This window comes from Gouania willdenowi, chromosome 11 (assembly GCF_900634775.1).
Source record: "Gouania willdenowi chromosome 11, fGouWil2.1, whole genome shotgun sequence".
Taxonomy (NCBI): domain Eukaryota; kingdom Metazoa; phylum Chordata; class Actinopteri; order Blenniiformes; family Gobiesocidae; genus Gouania; species Gouania willdenowi.
Window position 1 is genome coordinate 28,747,197 of NC_041054.1, and position 22,792 is coordinate 28,769,988.

Genomic DNA, 22,792 nt, shown 5'->3' on the forward strand with positions numbered 1-22,792 from the left:
AACACACACTCACTTTTTGACCCATTTTGAGGAGCTGCATGTCCACCAGATATGATGTATAGCAGATGTTTTTATACTGTATATCCTGAGAGAGTAGGTGGAGCTTTATTACTAGAGCACATTTCAGTTTCCTGTGAAATAAGGATGCGCAACAATCGACACATACCCTCCTCACTACATTGGCCATATCTCAGAAAGTATTCATCCTATCAAAATAAAAATTTACAGTATCTATCGCATAATTACAAAATAATTGGCATTCAGAGTTTTGTGTGGGACGTTTGTTGAAATGACATGGATCGACCCCTTCCTGAAATGGTACCAAACATATGCCTAATAGAGTCAACTACTGATATTCATTTTACTTTTTAACTACTGTAGATGATTTACAAAATTGTGACGCTGAAATAACGCCAAAAGAGCTTAACATGTCAGTTAGCCACACTGCTAACCCTCAGCCACCACCTGTTTAACAGAAAAAATCCCATAGACATGTGTGATTTGGTCCCAAAATATTATTTGTAAAACTTTGAAGAAAGTGTCTCTTTGTACGGTTGCCATACGGACAACCCCCGGTGCTAATGGTACGGTTACTGAAGTACACGTACGTAGCATCTTAGGGTTAGGGTTAGTTTATAACCCTATAATTAACTGCTCATTCCAATCAGGCACCGTACCAAAATCCCTGAAAGTAGCTGCTGTGAAACCGCTGTTAAAAAAGATTGAAAACACTGGATGCCTCTATACTGGCTAACTATAGACCAATCAGCAACCTTCCATTCATGGCCAAGATCATTGAGAAGATGGTCTTCAACCAACTGAGTCAATTCTTAACATTCAACAAAATATTTGATAAATTTCAGTCAGGTTTTCGTTCTCATCACAGCACTGAAACTGCTCTTATCAAAGTGATCAATGACATAAGGTTGAACACTGATTCAGGAAAAGTATCTGTTCTCATTCTGTTGGATCTAAGTGCTGCATTTGACACTGTAGATCATACAATTTTGTTGCACAGATTGCAAACATGGGTTGGACTAAATGGAAAAGTAATGCAATGGTTTAAGTCATACTTGGAGGAGCGAAGCTATTTTGTAAGCATTGGAAACTTTGAATCTGACAGATTACCAATGTCCTGTGGGGTTCCTCAGGGATCTGTTCTTGGACCCCTTCTGTTTAACCTTTACATGCTTCCTTTAGGACAAATTTTACAGAACTGTAAGGTTGATTATCAGAGCTACGCAGATGACACACAACTATATCTATCACTGAACCCAGATGACCATGGTCCCATTGAGGTGTTGTGTGACTGTTTAGAAAAAGTAAACTGCTGGATGAGTGAAAACTTCCTTCAACTAAACCATGACAAGACGGAGGTGATTGTCTTTGGTAACAAGGAAAAGAGGACTGCTGTCAGCAATTATCTTGAGTCTGGATCTTTAAAAGCTAAAGACCAAGTCAAAAACCTTGGTGTTCTGATTGACTCAGATCTTACATTCAGCAGTCAGATCAAATCTATCACAAAAACAGCCTTCTACCACCTAAAGAACATCTCCAGAGTGAAAGGTTTAATGGCTCAGAAAGACCAGGAGAAACTGGTCCATGCTTTTATCTCCAGCAGACTGGACTATTGTAATGGTCTTCATCAAACAGCTACAGCTGGTTCAGAACGCTGCAGCTCAGGTCTTAACCAGAACAAAGAGGTCAGAACACATTACTCCAGTTTTAAAGTCTTTACACTGGCTCCCAGTCAGCCTCAGAATAGACTTTAAAGTTCTGCTGCTGGTGTATAAATCTGTGAATGGGTTTGGTCCAGAATACATCAGTGACATGATAGTCAGGTATGAACCCAGCAGGTCTCTCATATCTATAAACACAGATCAGATAGTGGAGCCCAGAGTTCACAGTAAACATGGTGATGCTGCTTTTAGTTGTTATGCTGCAAAGAAGTGGAATAAACTGCCAGCGGAGCTGAAGTCAGTATCACATGTGAACATTTTTAAATCAAAGTTAAAGGCACTTTTTTTCTCTACTGCATATGATTGAGAGAGAGATTTTTTGTCATGTTGTTGATGTAATGATGATTTTACTGATGATTTTAATTGATTTTACTGATGATTTTAAATGTTCTTATTGATTTTAAATAATTGAATGTTTTATCATGTAAAGCACATTGAGTTGCCTTGAGTATGAAATGCGCTATATAAATAAATTTGCCTTGCCTTGCCTTGCCTTGCCTATATTGCAAACATTTTTAGGGTTAGGATTAGGGTTAGGATTAGTCTTAGTCACACGACCTAAACTGGCCAATGAGGGGCGATGCGTACGGATAGAATGTCGGTATATTAATACGGCAATCGTACGGATAGCCACTGCCAACATTTATTTAAATCCAACCCGAGAATCACCCTCACGTTTTTTTCACAAAACATCGCAGCTGTGTGATTGTAGATGCTTCTGCTGTAATGTGTCACCAGGTAAACTGACGACCACTTCAGCTAATACACCGTTAGCTGAACCAGAGCCTTTTCACATTTCAGTGCAGTCAGAACAATCTGAACCAACACATTAAAAACACTTTTCAGATGAATTTATTTTCAATCACAAGATAACATGATCACTAGTCCGACCGCAACGCGGAGCGAGACATTTTCAATGGGATTTTGGCTGAAACTGGACGTATTTGTCAGTTTGTTACATTTTCTAGACATTCAATCATTCAACATTTTCTGATTTGTATAAATGTAAGTGAGCTTGTAAGTGGAAGGTCTCAGGTTCAAATCCACTGTATTGCCCTCACCAGAGTTGGCAAATGTACTAATATAGATACTTGAATAAAAAAGAATTACAATTATTGAAGTTGCTCCCTTACTTGAGTAAAAGTAAAAAGGTGCATGCTCCTAAAGTAAAAAGTAAAACAATTGTCCCTTCAATACGAAAGTGTTTTTCAATCAGCAAATTCCATATTTTATTTATTTATTTTTTTAAAGAACATGTAGAATACTGGTACAAGTTCAATCTGTTACATTTAAACAGCTGGAGAATTTAGCACTCATTATAGATACAATTTGTAAATAAAATATTTGAAGCTTGTTTTGGATCTTTTTACGTTATGACGTCATCTTTGAAGGTCTTAAAACTAACAAGCTCATTTTAAAATGTAAGGAATAGAAAGTACAGATATTTGTTCAGAAAAGTAAGGTGTAAAAGTAAAAAGTTGCCAAAAAAATACATATTCAAGTAAAGTACAGACACCAAAGAAAATCCTGCTGAAGTACAGTACTCCTGGACCTAACTGCTTCCAAATCACAATGGAACTATTTTGGTTAAATAAACAGCTGATCACAACAGAGTGGTGCTGGGTAATACCAGTCTTTGACATCAGTTTATGGCGTTAAAATTACTAAAACATTTTATATATGGTCATATTTACTTGTTATAATGCACATAATGTATAACGAAGGACACATGTTGGAGTGTTTCACTTCCCTTTTAAACAAGATTGTTGTCAATATTGACCAAGTCAAGTTTATCACCAGCAACTACACGTTCACATCAATAAAACTGCTGCACAGCCTCAGACTGTTGGATTCACTGTAAAGTCATATTAACAAAATAAAAAAATCTATTTCCTCTGATGATAATGCTAAGTAACATAGGGACACTGAACTCAGTGAGTCTCTGTAAGTTTCCATGAACATGAAATCTGTAAAAAAAACTCTGAATTTGTGCTGTAGAGTGAGTTTCTTTGTTTTATTGTTTGATGAAAATCTAACGAGAATTGCTGAAGAATCTGTATCAATACTTACTGTCCTCTCTGAAATCTGTCCAGATAAAATGCTGCAAGTACTGGCCTGAGGACACAGAGCTGTACGGTGACATCAAAATCACTCTCTTAAAAACAGAGACGCTGTCAGAGTACACTGTACGCACCTTCGCCATGGAGAGGGTGAGTCTTCCTGTTAAACTCCATATACATTATATACTGTATATATATATATAAATATACAAGAACTAAGTTTATGGATAACAAGTGACTACTGGTACAGTCTACAGACTGAGTCAATCTATGAACTGGTTCAGTCTGCAAACAGTTTGTGATTTGATACAGTCTATAAACTAGTAATGATACAGTCTATAAACTAGTTATGATACAGTCTATAAACTAGTAATGATACAGTCTATAAACTAGTAATGATACAGTCTATAAACTAGTTATGATACAGTCTATAAACTAGTAATGATACAGTCTATAAACTAGTTATGATACAGTCTATAAACTAGTTATGATACAGTCTATAAACTAGTAATGATACAGTCTATAAACTAGTAATGATACAGTCTATAAACTAGTATGATACAGTCTATAAACTAGTAATGATACAGTCTATAAAACTAGTAATGATACAGTCTATAAACTAGTAATGATACAGTCTATAAACTAGTTATGATACAGTCTATAAACTAGTTATGATACAGTCCTATAAACTAGTTATGATACAGTCTATAAACTAGTAATGAATACAGTCTAATAAACTAGTAATGATACAGTCTATAAACTAGTTATGATACAGTCTATAAACTAGTATGATACAGTCCTATAAACTAGTAAGATACAGTAATGATACAGTCTATAAACAGTACTGATACAGTCTATAAACTAGTTATGATACAGTCTATAAACTAGTAATGATACAGTCTATAAAACTAGTAATGATACAGTCTATAAACTAGTTATGATACAGTCTATAAACTAGTAATGATACAGTCTATAAACTAGTAATGATTACAGTCTATAAACTAGTTATGATACCAGTCTATAAACTAGTAATGATACAGTCTATAAACTAGTTATGATACAGTCTATAAACTAGTAATGATACAGTCTATAAACTAGTAATGATACAGTCTATAAACTAGTTATGTACAGTCTATAAACTAGTTATGATACAGTCTAAAACTAGTATTGATACAGTCTATAAACTAGTAATGATACAGTCTATAAACTAGTAATGATACAGTCTCTAAATAGTAATGATACAGTCTATAAACTAGTTATGATACAGTCTATAAACTAGTAATGATACAGTCTATAAACTAGTAATGATACAGTCTATAAACTAGTAATGATACAGTCTATAAACTAGTAATGATACAGTCTATAAACTAGTTATGATACAGTCTATAAACTAGTTATGATACAGTCTATAAACTAGTAATGATACAGTCTATAAACTAGTAATGATACAGTCTATAAACTAGTTATGATACAGTCTATAAACTAGTAATGATACAGTCTATAAACTAGTAATGATACAGTCTATAAACTAGTTATGATACAGTCTATAAACTAGTAATGATACAGTCTATAAACTAGTATGATACAGTCTATAAACTAGTTATGATACAGTCTATAAACTAGTAATGATACAGTCTATAAACTAGTAATGATACAGTCTATAACTAGTTTGATAGTCTAACTAGTATGATACAGTCTATAAACTAGTAATGATACAGTCTATAAACTAGTTATGATACAGTCTATAAACTAGTTATGATACAGTCTATAAACTAGTAATGATACAGTCTATAAACTAGTAATGATACAGTCTATAAACTAGTAATGATACAGTCTATAAACTAGTAATGATACAGTCTATAAACTAGTTATGATACAGTCTATAAACTAGTAATGATACAGTCTATAAACTAGTAATGATACAGTCTATAAACTAGTTATGATACAGTCTATAAACTAGTAATGATACAGTCTATAAACTAGTAATGATACAGTCTATAAACTAGTAATGATACAGTCTATAAACTAGTAATGATACAGTCTATAAACTAGTAATGATACAGTCTATAAACTAGTAATGATACAGTCTATAAAACTAGTAATGATACAGTCTATAACTAGTAATGATACAGTCGATAAACTAGTAATGATACAGTCTATAAACTAGTAATGATACAGTCTATAAACTAGTAATGATACAGTCTATAAACTAGTAATGATACAGTCTATAAACTAGTATGATACAGTCTATAAACTAGTAATGATACAGTCTATAAACTAGTAATGATACAGTCTATAAACTAGTAATGATACAGTCTATAAACTAGTAATGATACAGTCTATAAACTAGTAATGATACAGTCTATAAACTAGTAATGATACAGTCTATAAACTAGTAATGATACTAGTAATGATACAGTCTATAAACTAGTAATGATACAGTCTATAAACTAGTAATGATACAGTCTATAAACTAGTAATGATACAGTCTATAAACTAGTTATGATACAGTCTATAAACTAGTTATGATACAGTCTATAAACTAGTATTGATACAGTCTATAAACTAGTAATGATACAGTCTATAAACTAGTAATGATACAGTCTATAACTAGTAATGATACAGTCTATAAACTAGTTAATGATACAGTCTATAAACTAGTTATGATACAGTCTATAAACTAGTAATGATACAGTCTATAAACTAGTAATGATACAGTCTAATAAACTAGTAATGATACAGTCTATAAACTAGTAATGATACAGTCTATAAACTAGTAATGATACAGTCTATAAACTAGTAATGATACAGTCTATAAACTAGTAATGATACAGTCTATAAACTAGTTATGATACAGTCTATAAACTAGTAATGATACAGTCTATAAACTAGTAATGATACAGTCTATAACTAGTATGATACAGTCTATAAACTAGTTATGATACAGTCTATAAACTAGTAATGATACAGTCTATAAACTAGTAATGATACAGTCTATAAACTAGTTATGATACAGTCCTATAAACTAGTAATGATACAGTCTATAAACTAGTTATGATACAGTCTATAAACTAGTAATGATACAGTCTATAAACTAGTATGATACAGTCTATAAACTAGTATGATACAGTCTATAAACTAGTAATGATACAGTCTATAAACTAGTTATGATACAGTCTATAAACTAGTTATGATACAGTCTATAAACTAGTAATGATACAGTCTATAAACTAGTTATGATACAGTCTATAAACTAGTAATGATACAGTCTATAAACTAGTAATGATACAGTCTATAAACTAGTTATGATACAGTCTATAAACTAGTTATGATACAGTCTATAAACTAGTTATGATACAGTCTATAAACTAGTAATGATACAGTCTATAAACTAGTAATGATACAGTCTATAAACTAGTAATGATACAGTCTATAAACTAGTAATGATACAGTCTATAAACTAGTATGATACAGTCTATAAACTAGTTATGATACAGTCTATAAACTAGTTTATGATACAGTCTATAAACTAGTATGATACAGTCTATAAACTAGTTATGATACAGTCTATAAACTAGTAATGATACAGTCTATAAACTAGTAATGATACAGTCTATAAACTAGTTATGATACAGTCTATAAACTAGTTATGATACAGTCTATAAACAGTTATGATACAGTCTATAAACTCTTAAATGATAACAGTCTATAAACTAGTAATGATTACATCTATAAACTAGTATGATACAGTCTATAAACTAGTTATGATACAGTCCTATACTAGTAATGATACAGTCTATAAACTAGTAATGATACAGTCTATAAACTAGTTATGATACATTCTATAAACTAGTAATGATACCGTCTATAACTATTAATGATACCTCTATAACTAGTAATGATACATCTATAAACTAGTATGATACAGTCTATAAACTAGTTATGATACAGTCTATAAACTAGTAATGATACAGTCCTATAAACTAGTAATGATACAGTCTATAAACTAGTTATGATACAGTCTATAAACTAGTTTATGATACAGTCTATAAACTAGTAATGATACAGTCTATAAACTAGTAATGATACAGTCTATAAAACTAGTTATGATACAGTCTATAAACTAGTAATGATACAGTCTATAAACTAGTTATGATACAGTCTATAAACTAGTAATGATACAGTCTATAAACTAGTTATGATACAGTCTATAAACTAGTAATGATACAGTCTATAAACTAGTAATGATACAGTCTATAAACTAGTAATGATACAGTCTATAAACTAGTAATGATATAGTCTATAAACTAGTAATGATACAGTCTATAAACTAGTAATGATACAGTCTATAAACTAGTAATGATACAGTCTATAAACTAGTAATGATACAGTCTATAAACTAGTAATGATACAGTCTATAAACTAGTAATGATATAGTCTATAAACTAGTAATGATACAGTCTATAAACTAGTAATGATACAGTCTATGAACTGAATGAGACAAATTGTGCACGAATGTTGGAGTGTCCAGTGCTAAATAAATAAAGGTATTAGTTTTAATGGTATTATTTATGCTTTTGTTTTCTATATTGTTTTGTTATTTCTGTACATTTTTGTGTATTTTTTGTGAGTCATTTTTGTGGAGTTGTTTTTTTTTTAAATTAAATTTTACAGATATTTTTGTTGTTTTCTGTGTGTTTTGTTGTTGTTGTGTGTTTTTCATTTGGTGTATTTTTGGAGTCATTCTATGTAAATATGTTCTTGTTTTGTGTGTGATGAGTCATTTATTTTGTATATTTCAGTGATATTTCAGGCAATTCTGTCGACTTTTTGTGAAATGAGTGTAATCTGTAGTCATCTGTTGTGTTTTTGGAGTGTCATTTTCCGTTTATGGAGTCATTCTGTGTGATTTTGTTGTTGTTTTGTATGTTACCATTCATTGTTGTGTTTGTTTTGTACATTTTACTGTTATTTCTTTTGATTTTTGTCATTTTGTGAACGTCCGTATTTTGGTTAAAATGAGGAGGCACTTCTGGTAGCATTATCTAGTAATACGTTTATTATTTCTCTTGTTCCTGTGAATATGCTCTGCTGTTGTTCTCGTAGAGGGGATATCCTGCCAAACACGAGGTGTGTCAGTTCCATTTCACCTCCTGGCCTGAACACGGCGTTCCCTACCACGCCACCGGCCTCCTGGCGTTCCTACGCCGGGTCAAAGCCTCCACTCCTCCTGACGCTGGGCCCGTGGTCGTCCACTGCAGGTAACAACACACACTTCTCTCCACTAACGATGCTGTTGCTTTAAATAGTTTAATCCTCTGAATGTTTACCATGTGTTGTCTGTAGCTTTTCTGTCTTATTGTGAGTTCTCTGTGCTCTAAAATAAACATCTTATCTGTGTTGTTTTTTTGCTGGTGAGAACAGTAGCTGTGAGAAAAGCATAAAATCATCTCCTGTAACCAGTGACAAATACAAAAAATGTTGTTTTATGTATATATATATATGTATATATATGAGTACTTGCTGCGAAACTGTGACATCAAAACACTGGCCAATCACAGCGGGGCCTCAAAACAATAATTTGATGGCCACAATATTAAGATTCATCCCAGGATGTAGAATAATGATCTGAGCTTTAATACGTGAAACAACAAAGGGTTTGTGTGCGTGTTATCAATTTGTATATTTTTTCTCTCGTTTTGTGTGCATTTTCTGTTGTTTTTGGGTTTATTTTGTGTATTTTTCTTATTGTTTTGTGTGTTCATGGAGTCATTTTGCATATTTTTAATGTCTTATTGTATAATGTTTTTGTCATTTTGTGTATTTTTGTATTTTTTATATTTTTCCCTCATTTTGTGTGCTTTTGTTGTCGTTCTTTGTGTTTTCAAAATTAAGTATATTTTTTCTGTGATTTCTGTACTTCTGTCTTAGTAATGTGTGTGTTTTTAAAGTAATTGTGTGTATTTTTGTTGTTCTTTGTGTTTTCAGAGTCGTTATGTATATTTTTCTGTGATTTTTATGTTTGTTTTGTAATGTGTGTTTTTGTTGTATTTTTGTGCATTTTTCTCTCATTTTGTGTGTTGTTTTCTTTTTTTGACTCAGTTATTTTTGTACAATTGTCGTGATAATATTTTCCTCTCATTTAGTGTTTTTTTGTTTTCTTTTTCTAGTTGATGTTTATCTGAGTCAGCTGTTTTCTCATGGTTTTGTGTTTTTCTGTCATTATTTTGTATATTTTTCTCTCATTTTGTGTGTTTTTGTTGTTATTTTGGTTGTTTTTAATTTATTAACTGTTATTATTGTGGTTTTTATTTTTATATTTTTTCATATATATATGTATGTGTATATATATATATATGTATGTATATATATATATATATATATATATATATATATATATATATATATATATATATATATATATATATATGTTTGTTTCTGTCGTTTTGTGTCTTTGTGGACACATGGAATAAATGCTGGAAGTTTGCACAATAAGAGGAAATCCAGCTTTGTAGTGCAGTCAGTGGGGCTATACTACTAATCTAGATGATGGGAGGACTAGTACTGGTTAATGGGATGAATAGTACTGGTTAATGGGATGAATAGTACTGGTTAATGGGATGAATAGTACTGGTTAATGGGAGGACTCGTACTGGTTAATGGGAGGACTAGTACTGGTTAATGGGGGGACTAGTACTGGTTAATGGGAGGACTAGTACTGGTTAATGGGAGGACTAGTACTGGTTAATGGGATGAATAGTACTGGATAATGGGATGAATAGTACTGGTTAATGGGATGAATAGTACTGGATAATGGGATGAATAGTACTGGTTAATGGGAGGAATAGTACTGGTTAATGGGAGGACTAGTACTGGTTAATGGGATGAATAGTACTGGTTAATGGGATGAATAGTACTGGTTAATGGGAGGACTAGTACTGGTTAATGGGAGGACTAGTACTGGTTAATGGGAGGACTAGTACTGGTTAATGGGAGGACTAGTACTGGTTAATGGGAGGACTAGTACTGGTTAATGGGAGGACTAGTACTGGTTAATGGGAGGACTAGTACTGGTTAATGGGAGGACTAGTACTGGTTAATGGGAGGACTAGTACTGGTTAATGGGATGAATAGTACTGGTTAATGGGATGAATAGTACTGGTTAATGGGATGAATAGTACTGGTTAATGGGATGAATAGTACTGGTTAATGGGAGGCTGTAAATGAACTATAGTGGTGATTGTGTGAACCTGCAGACATGATGAAAACTTGCCATAATATCTATATTTACAATGTGACCGTGTTCATGCAGATCCTGGTGTCTCCATGGAGACCGTTCTATACGTGCTTTAGGAGTTATTTGTGTGAGAAACTTGGCAACTTGAAAAAGTTTTTCTGTTTTCTATTAGCTCAGAAAGCGTAGCATGACCGGCTGTCAATCAACATGAAGATGTTCTTACATAGAGATGAGGAAAATAAGATGGAAATGTCAGATCAGAACCTGTCAGTGGATAATATAATATTATTTATCTATAAATGTCACTGAAAAACAGTAGAGAAATATTGTATTACTCCAGTGAGTTTTCCCGGGCTTTTATTTTGATAGTTTTCCTTCAATGCAATGCTGCCTTACCAAGAACAACAGCACTTAATTATTATCTGTTAATGTTCTCAGTCCAAGTCTGTGCTTATATAACCTTATTCCTGTGGCTGCTACCTGCTGACTGTGGCTGTAAGCTAATGTGTTATAAAGAGATGAAACCATGATACACATTCTTAAACTTAACTCATTCTGATATAGACCCTCAACCCCACTTTAGGTCACGTAGTATATATGTTAGTGGAAATAATTGTTCACATAAAATCACCACGCGATCTCCCTACGCTGTGAAATCTTCCTGGTGAGAACCCTGATAACCTTTCAAACATTATTCAACATTCGTTTGAACATGTGATTGACACAGCGCTACTTCCTGTTTTCGCAGGAAATGACCCGTATATTGCAAGATCAGGGCAAAATGTTCTTTTTCACCACTAGTTAGTGCTGTAACACCATAAACAAAGTACATTCAGAATCACAAAGCTTTTTTTATCAATGATGTAAAATGTTATTGTAAATATCGGTCAATAATTTAGAACTTTTTGAAATGGTTTAAACTGTGATTTTTAAATGTGTGGGGGTTTTAGATGGCTAGCCAGCGGCTAATTGCTAATTGCTGGTTTTATCACACATGATTTTCTGCTCACATCGAGAGGATGAAGATGGATAAACTATGATAACGCCATGTTTGACTGTCACTAGTTATTATTGTAGACTTTTCAGTCGTTCATCGTGTGTGTGTGTGTGTGTGTGTGTGTGTGTGTGTGTGTGTGTGTGTGTGTGTGTGTGTGGGCGTGCGTATCTGTGTGTGCAGGGTTTTCACAGGTCCTTAAAAAGTCTTAAAATGTCTTAAATCAATGTTTCAAAAGTCTTACATTTTAACTCATAAGTATGATTTTATGATTGTAATTAGTCTCAACATTCATTTTTAAAGAAAAATATGTAATTTACCATAACAGCGGAACCAACGCCATAACAGTGACGTGGTTGCAGTGGGTTGTAGCAACGTTCAACAACATGGAGAATCCGTGTATCATTTGTTCATTCGTTTTTCATTATGTAACAAAAACACTCATTATTTGATATTTGGTTCCAAAACCAAAATGAAAAAACGGAAAACGCCTTGTTTTCAAATTCAGGCTCTTTTGCTTCAGTACGGAAAACGAACACTTTTATTCGTTTTCTCCATTACTGATTTGCCAAAGTACGTGACCTGGAAGTGAAGCGTTACACATTCCGAGATATCTTTAGCTCTGCAACACTTAGGAGTCTCTAAATCCTCCTAAATGTCCGTGAGGAGGGTCTGTGTTCAACACCAGCTAAATCGAAAAGGACACGTTTCGGATGCACAGTTGGAAGCAGCGATCTTGTCATGCCGAACTGCCGTTAGCATAGCCGTTAGCGTCGGATGAGAGTACACTTCCAGGTCACGTACTTTGGCCAATCGGTAATGGAGAAAACTAACAAAGGTGTTCGTTTTCTGTTTTCTGTACCGAAGCAAAAGAGCTTGAATTTGAAAATCAAGGCGTTTTCTGTTTTTTCATTTTGGTTTTGGAAACAAATCAAATCAAATTAAATAATGAGTGTTTTTTTTCATTTTTCATGTTTTTGTTACATTTTTGTAGTCATCTTGTGTGTTTTTGGAGTGATTTTGATTATTTCATTCTACTTTTTCGTGTGTATTTTACTGTTATTTTGTGTATTATTGTGTTTACTCTGGGTGTTACTTACTGTATGTGCGCTGCCTGCAGATTGTGGGTTGGAATTATGATAAAGTGCTGATCCCACTCCATCGTTCCACAAAGCCAATGCACTGCAGATGCAGTCATTTTACCAAAAAACAAACCAAAAATCTGTCCAAAGTGAAGAGGAATGTGGAATATCTGAAGATTCACCCAAACACCCTTTTATGCTTTTTCATCTGTGTCAGATAAAGATGTGATGGTGTGAGCCGGTGCAGAATACATTTCAAACCGCCTCAGTCTACTCCAAAGAAAACTTTTAGAAACATATTCTGTTTTTCTGCTGCTCTTCTTTCATTTGTGATTCTCTTTGACTCTGTCCTCCTTCCTGCGTTTCAGCATGGGGGCAGGCAGGACCGGCTGCTACATCGTGCTCGATGTCATGCTGGATATGGCGGAGTGTGAAGGAGTGGTGGATATCTACAACTGTGTGAAGACCCTCTGTTCTCGTCGCATCAACATGATTCAGACTGAAGTGAGTCAGAGAAAACTGCACCATCACTGTTACATGTCAGCCATTGGAAAAGAGTGAGAATAAAGTGCATGTTTTACCCATTTCTGTCATATTTAGCTACTTATCATAATATTTTACCACTTTATATCCCTAATTATCAGCTTCTGCACCTTATTTTGTTAAATATATAGTTCTAAAGCAGTGTTTTTACATCTCTTCATTGAAAAAAAAGTGTCTTGAATCAAATAAACACAAAGAAAAAGTGTTTATGATCTTTCATATTTTATCTTTCTAATAAAAAAAGTTTAATTAGCAATTTGCAGTTATTATTATGAGTGTTTTTAATGGGAATCATATGAACAACAACAACATAAAAATCTATTATTATTTTTCACATTTTTTTTTCAAATAAAAAGTGCACTTAACAATATGCAGTATTTCTTATCAAAGTGTCATAAATTCAAATCAAACAAAAACGATATTTTTTCATCTTCCATATTTTGCAAGCTTGATACAAGTCATGGGAGAAATAAAATAGGTTAAAAGTGACCAAAAATGGTGGAAAAGGTGGTAAAATGGGATTTTAAAAACCACAGAAATTGGTTAAAATTTGCAAATTAGAGTGGCCAAAAAAGGGTTCATGGGTATCAATATTGGTTAACATTAAATAAGATGAAATGAGGTTAAAAGTGGCAATAATAGGTCAACATATGTGACATTAGGTGGAAAAAGTGGTGGAAAGTGTTTATAAGTGCTGAAAATGTCTTCAAAGTGGAAAAAACATGCAGAAAAGGATTGAAATTTGATGGAGAAGTGGCAGTAATGGGAGGATTGTAACAAAAATCAATTAAAAGAAGCAAAAATGTGGCAATAAAAAGTGATGAAAATAGGTTAAAATATGACAAGTTTGGTGCAGTTTCAGAAAAAGGTAAAAATAAACTAAAATGGGCTCAATTTGTTCAGAAAATACTCTTAGTTTCTTAAAAGCATCTGGTGACCACCTCCTCGTGTCTCACGACCACAAATCCTGACCCAAGGTTGAGAACCCCTGGTCTTAAGAACAGTGAAAAAGGAGGAAAAAAACTTCATTTATAGTAAAAGTACAGGAGAAACAGCAAGTGTGTTATTCTTATTTTGTGGTGGGTTTTCATCTCCATTCGTCCAACCTTTGGTCCAGAACAAAGCGTATAGTTAGAAAACCAAAATAAATAAGTAAAAGCTGGAGAATATTTTTTTACACTGTGAACAAAGTTTTAATTGGATGCGGTTGTAATATCAAAACAAGATAATTTCCTTTCCCTTCAAGTGTTTGTTGCACCTTTCAGCTGAAGCTCCAAAGCACATCCGTCTAATTAGAGAACGCATTAAACAGCCCGTGTTAAAAGTTGGTCGGAAAATGTTTTGAGGTTTTGTTTTGTTTTTTCGTGTGTGTATTTCTTTAATCTTCTGTTTGCTTAATAAAGCACTAATTGCACAACTAATGATGTTAATGAAATAGCGTGGTTAGCGTTTGGCCTTTTTCATTCATTCACAGATTTTCTTCTGGGAAACGCTGAACATGGAAATTGTGATTTTTATTTCACATATTACTGCAATAATTAAGTACAGAATTGTTTATTGGACACATATGAGTTGTTGTTTTTTTTTTGTAGAATTCTTGATGTTGTTGTCTCTACAGGAGCAGTACGTGTTCATCCACGATGCCATCCTGGAGGCTTGTTTGTGCGGAGAAACTGCCATCCCCGTGTCAGAGTTTGCTCTCACCTACAAGGAAATGTTGAAGGTCGACTCGCAGAGCAACACGTCGCAGCTCAGAGAAGAGTTTCAGGTAAGAAAACTGTTGCTGGGGGAATAAACTGCATTCATTTCTGCCAGGACATTCCCGTAGTGTTTGTGTTGTGGCGGTGTGGGTCATCTAAAGTCAACACGAGCGCTCATAGTGGTTGGCACTACTTTTCAGGGGCATTTGGTGCTGCACTCTGACTTTTAGCTGCTGAGAGGCTCTGCACTGGCAAACATTGCATTTCAGAACAAAAACATGTTTTGAGTTGGTTTGTTTTCACAGTTTAGGGGAAACTAGCTTACCTTGAAAGATTAGCTTGAATGTTGCTCGCGGAAAACTGTTAAAAAACAAGTTAGGGAACAAAAGAGAAGTGGATGATTGCTTGCCGTGCCTCGCAGCAGTCAAACAAAGAGCTAATAGTTCTTTTTTTCCCACACCACTTTCCTCACTCACGGTATTAAATCTCTTAATACTGGAAAAAAAATTATTTTGTCCATGAATTCAAACTGTCCATGTTGTCGTCTTGCTGGTGTACATAATAAAGCAGACATTGGTCCTAATAAATGCACACTATGACTCCAAAAATACACAAGATGCATACAAAAATATACAAAAACACACAAAGCAAGATAAATATTTTAAGAAAAACATACAAAGCAGCAACAAAAACACACAAAACTGCAAGAAAGATCAACGAAATGGTGTCAAAAACACACAAAATGACCCCAAAACACAGAAATTGATGTTTAAAAACTGCAAGAATACTGCACAGAATCAGTTGAAAAAACACACACACATTGAGCCCAAAAATATACAAAATGATGATAAAAAACACACACAACACAACAACAAGAACCCAAACAAACCGAGTGCAGGAAGATTAAACAAGGTGAAATTCTAATGAGCATGTTTGCATTGACTCTAATTGTTAGCATGTGAGGTGTATTGACTGCTTCACATGTGATAGGAATTAAATCATCTAAATTGAACTTTGAATGAGATACTGTACTAGCCTCAGCATGGGAGACAGAAGGTTGTCTCTCTCTGTGAAGTGCAAATGTAGACCAAGGGGGGACACTTTCCCCTTCCTGGCCAAGCAAAGGAACAGTAGGATCAAAGAACAGGTTCGTTCCTGTTCTCACCTCTTTGTTACATTAAACAATCAATCAATGTTTACTTGCTAAGTTTTCAAACTCTGGGCTCCGAACCCATGCGGAGCCCAGGGGATTTTATCACCCCCAAAGGTGACTCAGGATGTTGGAAGAATACCAGCTGTTTGTTTCCCCCTCAAAATGAGATCAAAGAATATGTATTTGTTTGAAAAGTCACTAAAGAAGGATTATTGGAATGGTTCTTGCAGAAATCTAGATTGCAAATATAGTTTGTTCAATGCCACTCTTCAGATAATTCAAGAACCAACAGAATGTTCTCATTCGTATAACCCATTGTCAACTACAAGTGTTATTCATTCTATGCAATATACCTCTTCACTTCAAGCTGAGTATAAGATGTCAACAGATGGCTTTATTTGTGACCCCTGCCCGTTATCTCTGTAACTCGACTGTTGGATGTTGATTAATTTGTGAACCCTGAAAGTTTCTTGTTCCCAGGTTGGTACTTCCTCCATTTGTTGAGGTGTGAAAGTTTGTGGCTTTCTTTCTTTGTTCTAAGGCTAAAGCCTTAGACTCCTCCCGTTGGTCTCAAGTCATATAGGCCTTTTTGGCTAAGATTCTTCAGAGTAAATCTGACCCCAACTGCTCTCACAGGGCCTCTGCCTCAGCCCTGTTCTTTTGATTCTGCTTGTGTTAATAAACTTTGTGTTATTATGCAAGCTAGTTTCATCTACGATCCTTATTCATCCTCCACATCATCACCCGGGGAAACACGACACATGAGAGCTAAATAGAACATTTTGTAAAAAATACACTTAAAAAATCAGTTTTTGAGATTAAATTCTGATGTTTTCTGAACATCTTCTACGATGACTTTAACGATTGTCTTTTTTCAATAAACACAAAAAAAATGTGTTTAGCAAGAATTATGTTTTCATCACCATTTATAGTCAAACATGTTGATTTACTGTATGCTCAGTTATTGATCAGTTATAAATGTGTGTGGATGGTTTGTGTGGAACAGTCTGAAGATGAGCTGGAGACAGTTTGGTGTCAATAGAGAAGATTTAGGTTTAATAGATTTCACTTATAATCCATTAGTGATGGACATTATAATTGAAAGTTTCTTCAGTGTCCGGGCTACATTTGAAAGTTGGTGTAAGTTATAAATCTGTAGCACATATGGTTGATTTGTTGTTGAATTTTCTAAACTTTAGAGGTGTGCTGTAGCGCCACCTTTAGGATGATTGGACTGGTTTTGAAGCTTTGGGATGGAACTGGAGTTTTGTGCTGAATGTGGTGATAGTTCCCACATAGGAAGTAGGAATAACACGCAGGATATCATTAGGGTTGAGGCAGCTCATACTGTTGGCTTGTGTTGTGTTCAAGACCACACTATCAGAGACCAAGACTTGCCCGAGACCAGAATGCACCGAGACCAAGACCATAAACATTTTTTTTTTTTTTAATTTAGAAAAATATATAAATAAATAAACTTACGACAAGGTTCAACAGTTAAATAACATTCTCTCTTTAATTTTAGTTTATTTTAAATACATTTGATGGAGAAAAAAGGTGCCTGCAAAAAATGAACTAAAATATTAAAACTACTACTGCTACTGATAAATTCACAATTATTCTACATATTTGAAAACAAGATTTTTATGTCAGCTGAATGTACAGCAAGTGTTTAAAAGCATTTATGCCAAGAAATAACATGGTGAAACTAAATAAAACAAACTCAAACCCTGGAACAGTCATGTGACAAATCAATCATTATTATTATTCTGGATACAGTGGAAACAGAAACCATAAAAAATTGTTATATTGTCAATCTGTTTATATTGTGGGGAAGATATTATATACAAATATGTTATTGGAGTCTAAAGCCACAAAAAAACACCACTTTAAAAAGAAAATAGACTAATATAAGACCTCTTTATTTGGGTCATTCTGAGCTTGCGCGACTTGCGGCGATGACGCGCTGGTGACGACAATCCAAGATGGCGGCGGCCCAGGCTACAGCCGACACTATGTAATAAAAGCCTTAAAAGACATGGATATAATGAAAAGAGTGGATGGACAGAGGCATAAACATGCTGACTTTCACACGGACACACACGGACTTATTAAACGGAACAGGCTTCACCGGACGGCAGGCTGGCACTAGGACCCAGAGGCGGAGTAAATGCGCCCCCATACTGCACATACAGGCTGTAATATCATCAGTTTATCATTTTACCAGTTGTTAGAGCTACTGTCTTTATCTAGGAGATAATATTTATTACTGGTGATTGTTTTCTGGAGTTTTACTGGGATTTTTACCAGTGATTAGTTCATATCTCCTTCTGCTCCACGGTCCAAACTGACACCGTAGCCACACACACACGCACACGTCACACGTCACATTAAGGAAGGTTGCGGTCATTATACGGGGTGGAGACCAAGACCGGTCTCGACTACTACAATACTACTGCTGGCCTCTAAAAACACACAAAAAGACAACAAAAAAACACAAAATGAGAGAAAAACAGTCAAAACAGCAGCAAAAGATGGGAGAAATATTGTTTCGATTGGTCATTATTTTGAGTACGTGAATTCTGATATTGTATCTCCTTGGATCAGACAATCTTATTTTTCTTTTAAAAAAGTTAACATATCTGATATAAAAACTTACAAACATTGTGAGACTATTACACTTCAACATTTAATAAATCAAATAATTCATTTTCATTATTGTTGAATAAACATATGAAGAAATGTGTTGTCTTTGGGGGCATTATTATAATATTTCTGTAAGAAACAAAGCTAAGTTTTCATCAGACCAAAATAAGCTTTATTTCCCAGCGTCACAAACAAGCTTTTATAAGCAGAGAACATCCTGAAAAGGTTGTTTTTCAAACATCATTCTGTTGTGTGGTTAAAGCCACTTTAAAAGGTGTTATTGAGCCTTGACCTTTAGCTGGTTTAATTATACAATCCTCGTACACAGAACTTAGCTCGTTTAACTCTCGTCCAATCAGATGCTGCGTTTGTAATGTCAACTTGAGAATCAACTTCTGTTTATGCTGTTCTTTACTCTGTGGAAACCATTCACATCTTATTTTTTATTGTATTATATTGAAGGGACAGTTTTATTAAAAAATCACTTTATAATGGTTCTGCTACAGTGATATACATTAATTTAACCTCATTCAGAGAGACAAAGATAAAAAAGTTCTGTTTCCTCCCTGTTTATTCCACATTTTGTAAAAAGTCAACACAAAACGGACAAGTTGGATTTTTGCCCCAATATTACATCATAAGGTTCAAACTCCTCCTCCTGACAATCCTGGCTCCTCCTACCTTACCTGGCTCTCAAACTACCTCACAGCTAAAACAATTACTGTGGTCTAATATAGAATATACATTATACTTTATTATCATATATGTAAAGCTACATACACTAAATGTGTTCTCTGTATTTAACCCCTCCCTGAGGAGCAGTGGGCAGCCATGGTGTAGCACCCAGGGAGCAGTTAGGGTTAATATAAGGGACTGATCAACATCCCACAATGATGGACCAGTGAGATTAGAACCAGTGAGTCTATGATTACAAGCCTGCTCCCTTAACCACTAGTCCCTTTATCTACAGATATTATATTAACCTTCAGTATAAACTATGTAGATAATCCAATATATTGATAATCACACAGTGTGATCGCTCACAATCAGTTCTACTTTTAGTATCCGTTACATCACCTCTTATCACCTTTGACATGATCTGATGTGTTTGTGACCCAATGCGATGCAACGGTTGGACAAAACAAATGATTATCACCTTAAATGGACTATTTATGTAGTTAGAAGTGGTGCAGATGACAAGAAAGTGACTGAGCAGTTTAGCAGTTCAGTGAGTGTTTGAAACAGCTGACTGACTCCGCACACGCACGCACGCACGCGCACACACACACACACACACACACACACACACACACACACACACACACACACACACAGTGTAGGCGAGATTTTCTTATATCACATCATTGTTATATTATTATTATCAGAATCATTTCTACCACTTACTGTACATAGTGGTCATCACCATATCCACAAAGATGCTTTACATAAGGAGAAAACATGAGCAAAATTACTTTTCATTTCATTTTGATAAAAGGGTTTCACATACTGTACACACATAAAAAGAACACAAACAAGTAAATAAAAGCCCATTTAAATATCTTAGTTACTCGTTCAAAATACAAATTATTATTATTATTAGAGTAAGGCATTGCACAAAAACAAGATACAAATAAAAGATAGATCGATAGCGGTGGGTTGGCTCATCAAGCATTCTTTTTAATTTAAATACTTGTGACTAAAATGTTTCACTATTAACATTCACATTTTGTGTAAAGATACAAAACTTCCATTTTATATATATATATATATACAGTATATATAAAACAAAAACTCTTCCTCACCCACTGCGGGCGGGATCTGCTGTAGCCACTCTTCCAGTTTGGGGGTCACTGCCCTGCTACTGAAAATAGCTTAAAACTGGATCTTTAAAACCTTTTTCAATTCATATTTTACCTTTGTGTTTTCAAATGTTTTACTACTTATCTGCCTGACTCTTAGAATTTATGTTTTTCTCTCAGACCCTGAACTCCGTCACTCCACACCTGGATGTGGAGGAGTGCAGCATCTCCTTGATGCCCAGGAACCGTGAGAAGAACCGCAGCATGGACGTTCTGCCACCTGACCGCTCGCTGGCCTTCCTGGTCACCACAGAGGGTGAAACCAGTAACTACATCAACGCTGCGCTGGCAGACAGCTTCCTACGGCCCGCAGCCTTCGTGGTGACGCCCCACCCGCTGCCCAGCACCACCACAGACTTCTGGAGGCTTATTTACGACTACGGCTGCACCTCAGTGGTGATGCTCAACCAACTCAACCAGTCCAACTCTGCCTGGGTGAGTTCAACAGCATCCAACAGGTTGGGTGAGGCTGTTCTCATGATGTCATAAAAACAAGTTATTTGTTAGCTGTTACACGCTAAGGGCCTGTCCTCTGAGGCTAGATTTCCTCTTATTGCGCTAACTTCCGGGATGTAATTGGTGTGTTCTGTATTTGACTCCTCACTCGGCTAAATCACCATGGTAACTGAGGCTGAACGACTAGCCTGGTCGGGACCAGGTTTTGTTCTGGATAGGATAGAGAGAATATTTATCCTTTCATTCACTGATCACATCCTGTGGGAAACGTATAGATTTATATCTGATGGACTGACCTGCGATAGTCACATGATAAAACCTGTGCGCGTCGGACGCTTTCAGACCCATGAATTCATTCGTTCATTCATTCATGTATTCAGCCTCAGTCCTGTAATTGAATATGAATATAAATATATTCCACCTTATGATGTAGGCTGATCTGTGTGAACGCAGCATCAGAGACACAGACGAGGTAATAATATTGTATAATTTCACTCATTTAAACATGAACACATCAATTCCTGCATTAATTCCTTCCCGTTCAGCAACAGTGTTGTTTTTGGTCTGAATTATGGATTTTAATTTTTCATATTTTTTAAGAATTATTCCTCAATTGTGACGAACGTTCTCTGCAGTTTATCAGTGATTGACGCTGCAATCTCTCCCTGTCACAGGAGCGTGCACGTAGCCAGGCTGAAATCACCTGTATTAAGTAAACGTGTTTATATCCTGCTTCATAGTACAGCTGAGGTGTATTCCATAAAGGAGGGTTAACAAACTCTGAGTCTATCCATAAACTCTGGGTCAACAAACCCCACGATGGGAAACTCTGGGTATCTGATTCCATTACAGCTGGTATGAAGTGGGTCAATCAACCCTGAGTATGTAAACCTTGGGTTACTTACGTGCATGCGTGCGATAAAAAGCCATCATCAATGGATCAGAGATTTACTCGAGCTGCCATGGCAACCAAACGGAAAATAGTGATTTATTCACCCTAATGGGTGAAATAAGCCGGTGTTTGATGAATATGAGCCTGTTCTAAAGGTGTGTTCAGTCTTCAGTGACTATAGTGGCTTAAATCACCCGTAATTAGTCACACTTTTTGGTCACTTCATCACTTTATTGCTTCAGTGACGTGACGAGCAGTGAATAATATGAATAAAATGTGTCTGAGGAGACGTGACAGCAGCATAAGATGGCTACTTAGAGAGTCCTCCTGTTACACTGGATATAAAGACAGTAAATGCCGCTTGATATCGAATCATTTATATTGATTTTTAATGTAATATTGTCACCAGAGTCATCTCAACGTCCTGAAAA

General features: G+C 34.9%; 1 protein-coding gene across 4 annotated transcripts in view; it reads left to right on the forward strand.

Annotated features, from left to right (window-relative positions):
• ptprua (protein tyrosine phosphatase receptor type Ua) overlaps positions 1–22,792 on the forward strand; it is a 389,498-nt gene that overhangs the window by 350,953 nt on the left and 15,753 nt on the right. For all 4 annotated transcript variants that reach the window (XM_028461775.1, XM_028461776.1, XM_028461777.1 and 1 more), the window contains 5 exons: positions 3,833–3,949; positions 8,906–9,060; positions 13,481–13,616; positions 15,274–15,423; positions 21,134–21,448. In XM_028461775.1, the coding sequence (XP_028317576.1) occupies positions 3,833–3,949; positions 8,906–9,060; positions 13,481–13,616; positions 15,274–15,423; positions 21,134–21,448 (873 nt within the window). The remainder of the gene's footprint in view (positions 1–3,832; positions 3,950–8,905; positions 9,061–13,480; positions 13,617–15,273; positions 15,424–21,133; positions 21,449–22,792) is intronic.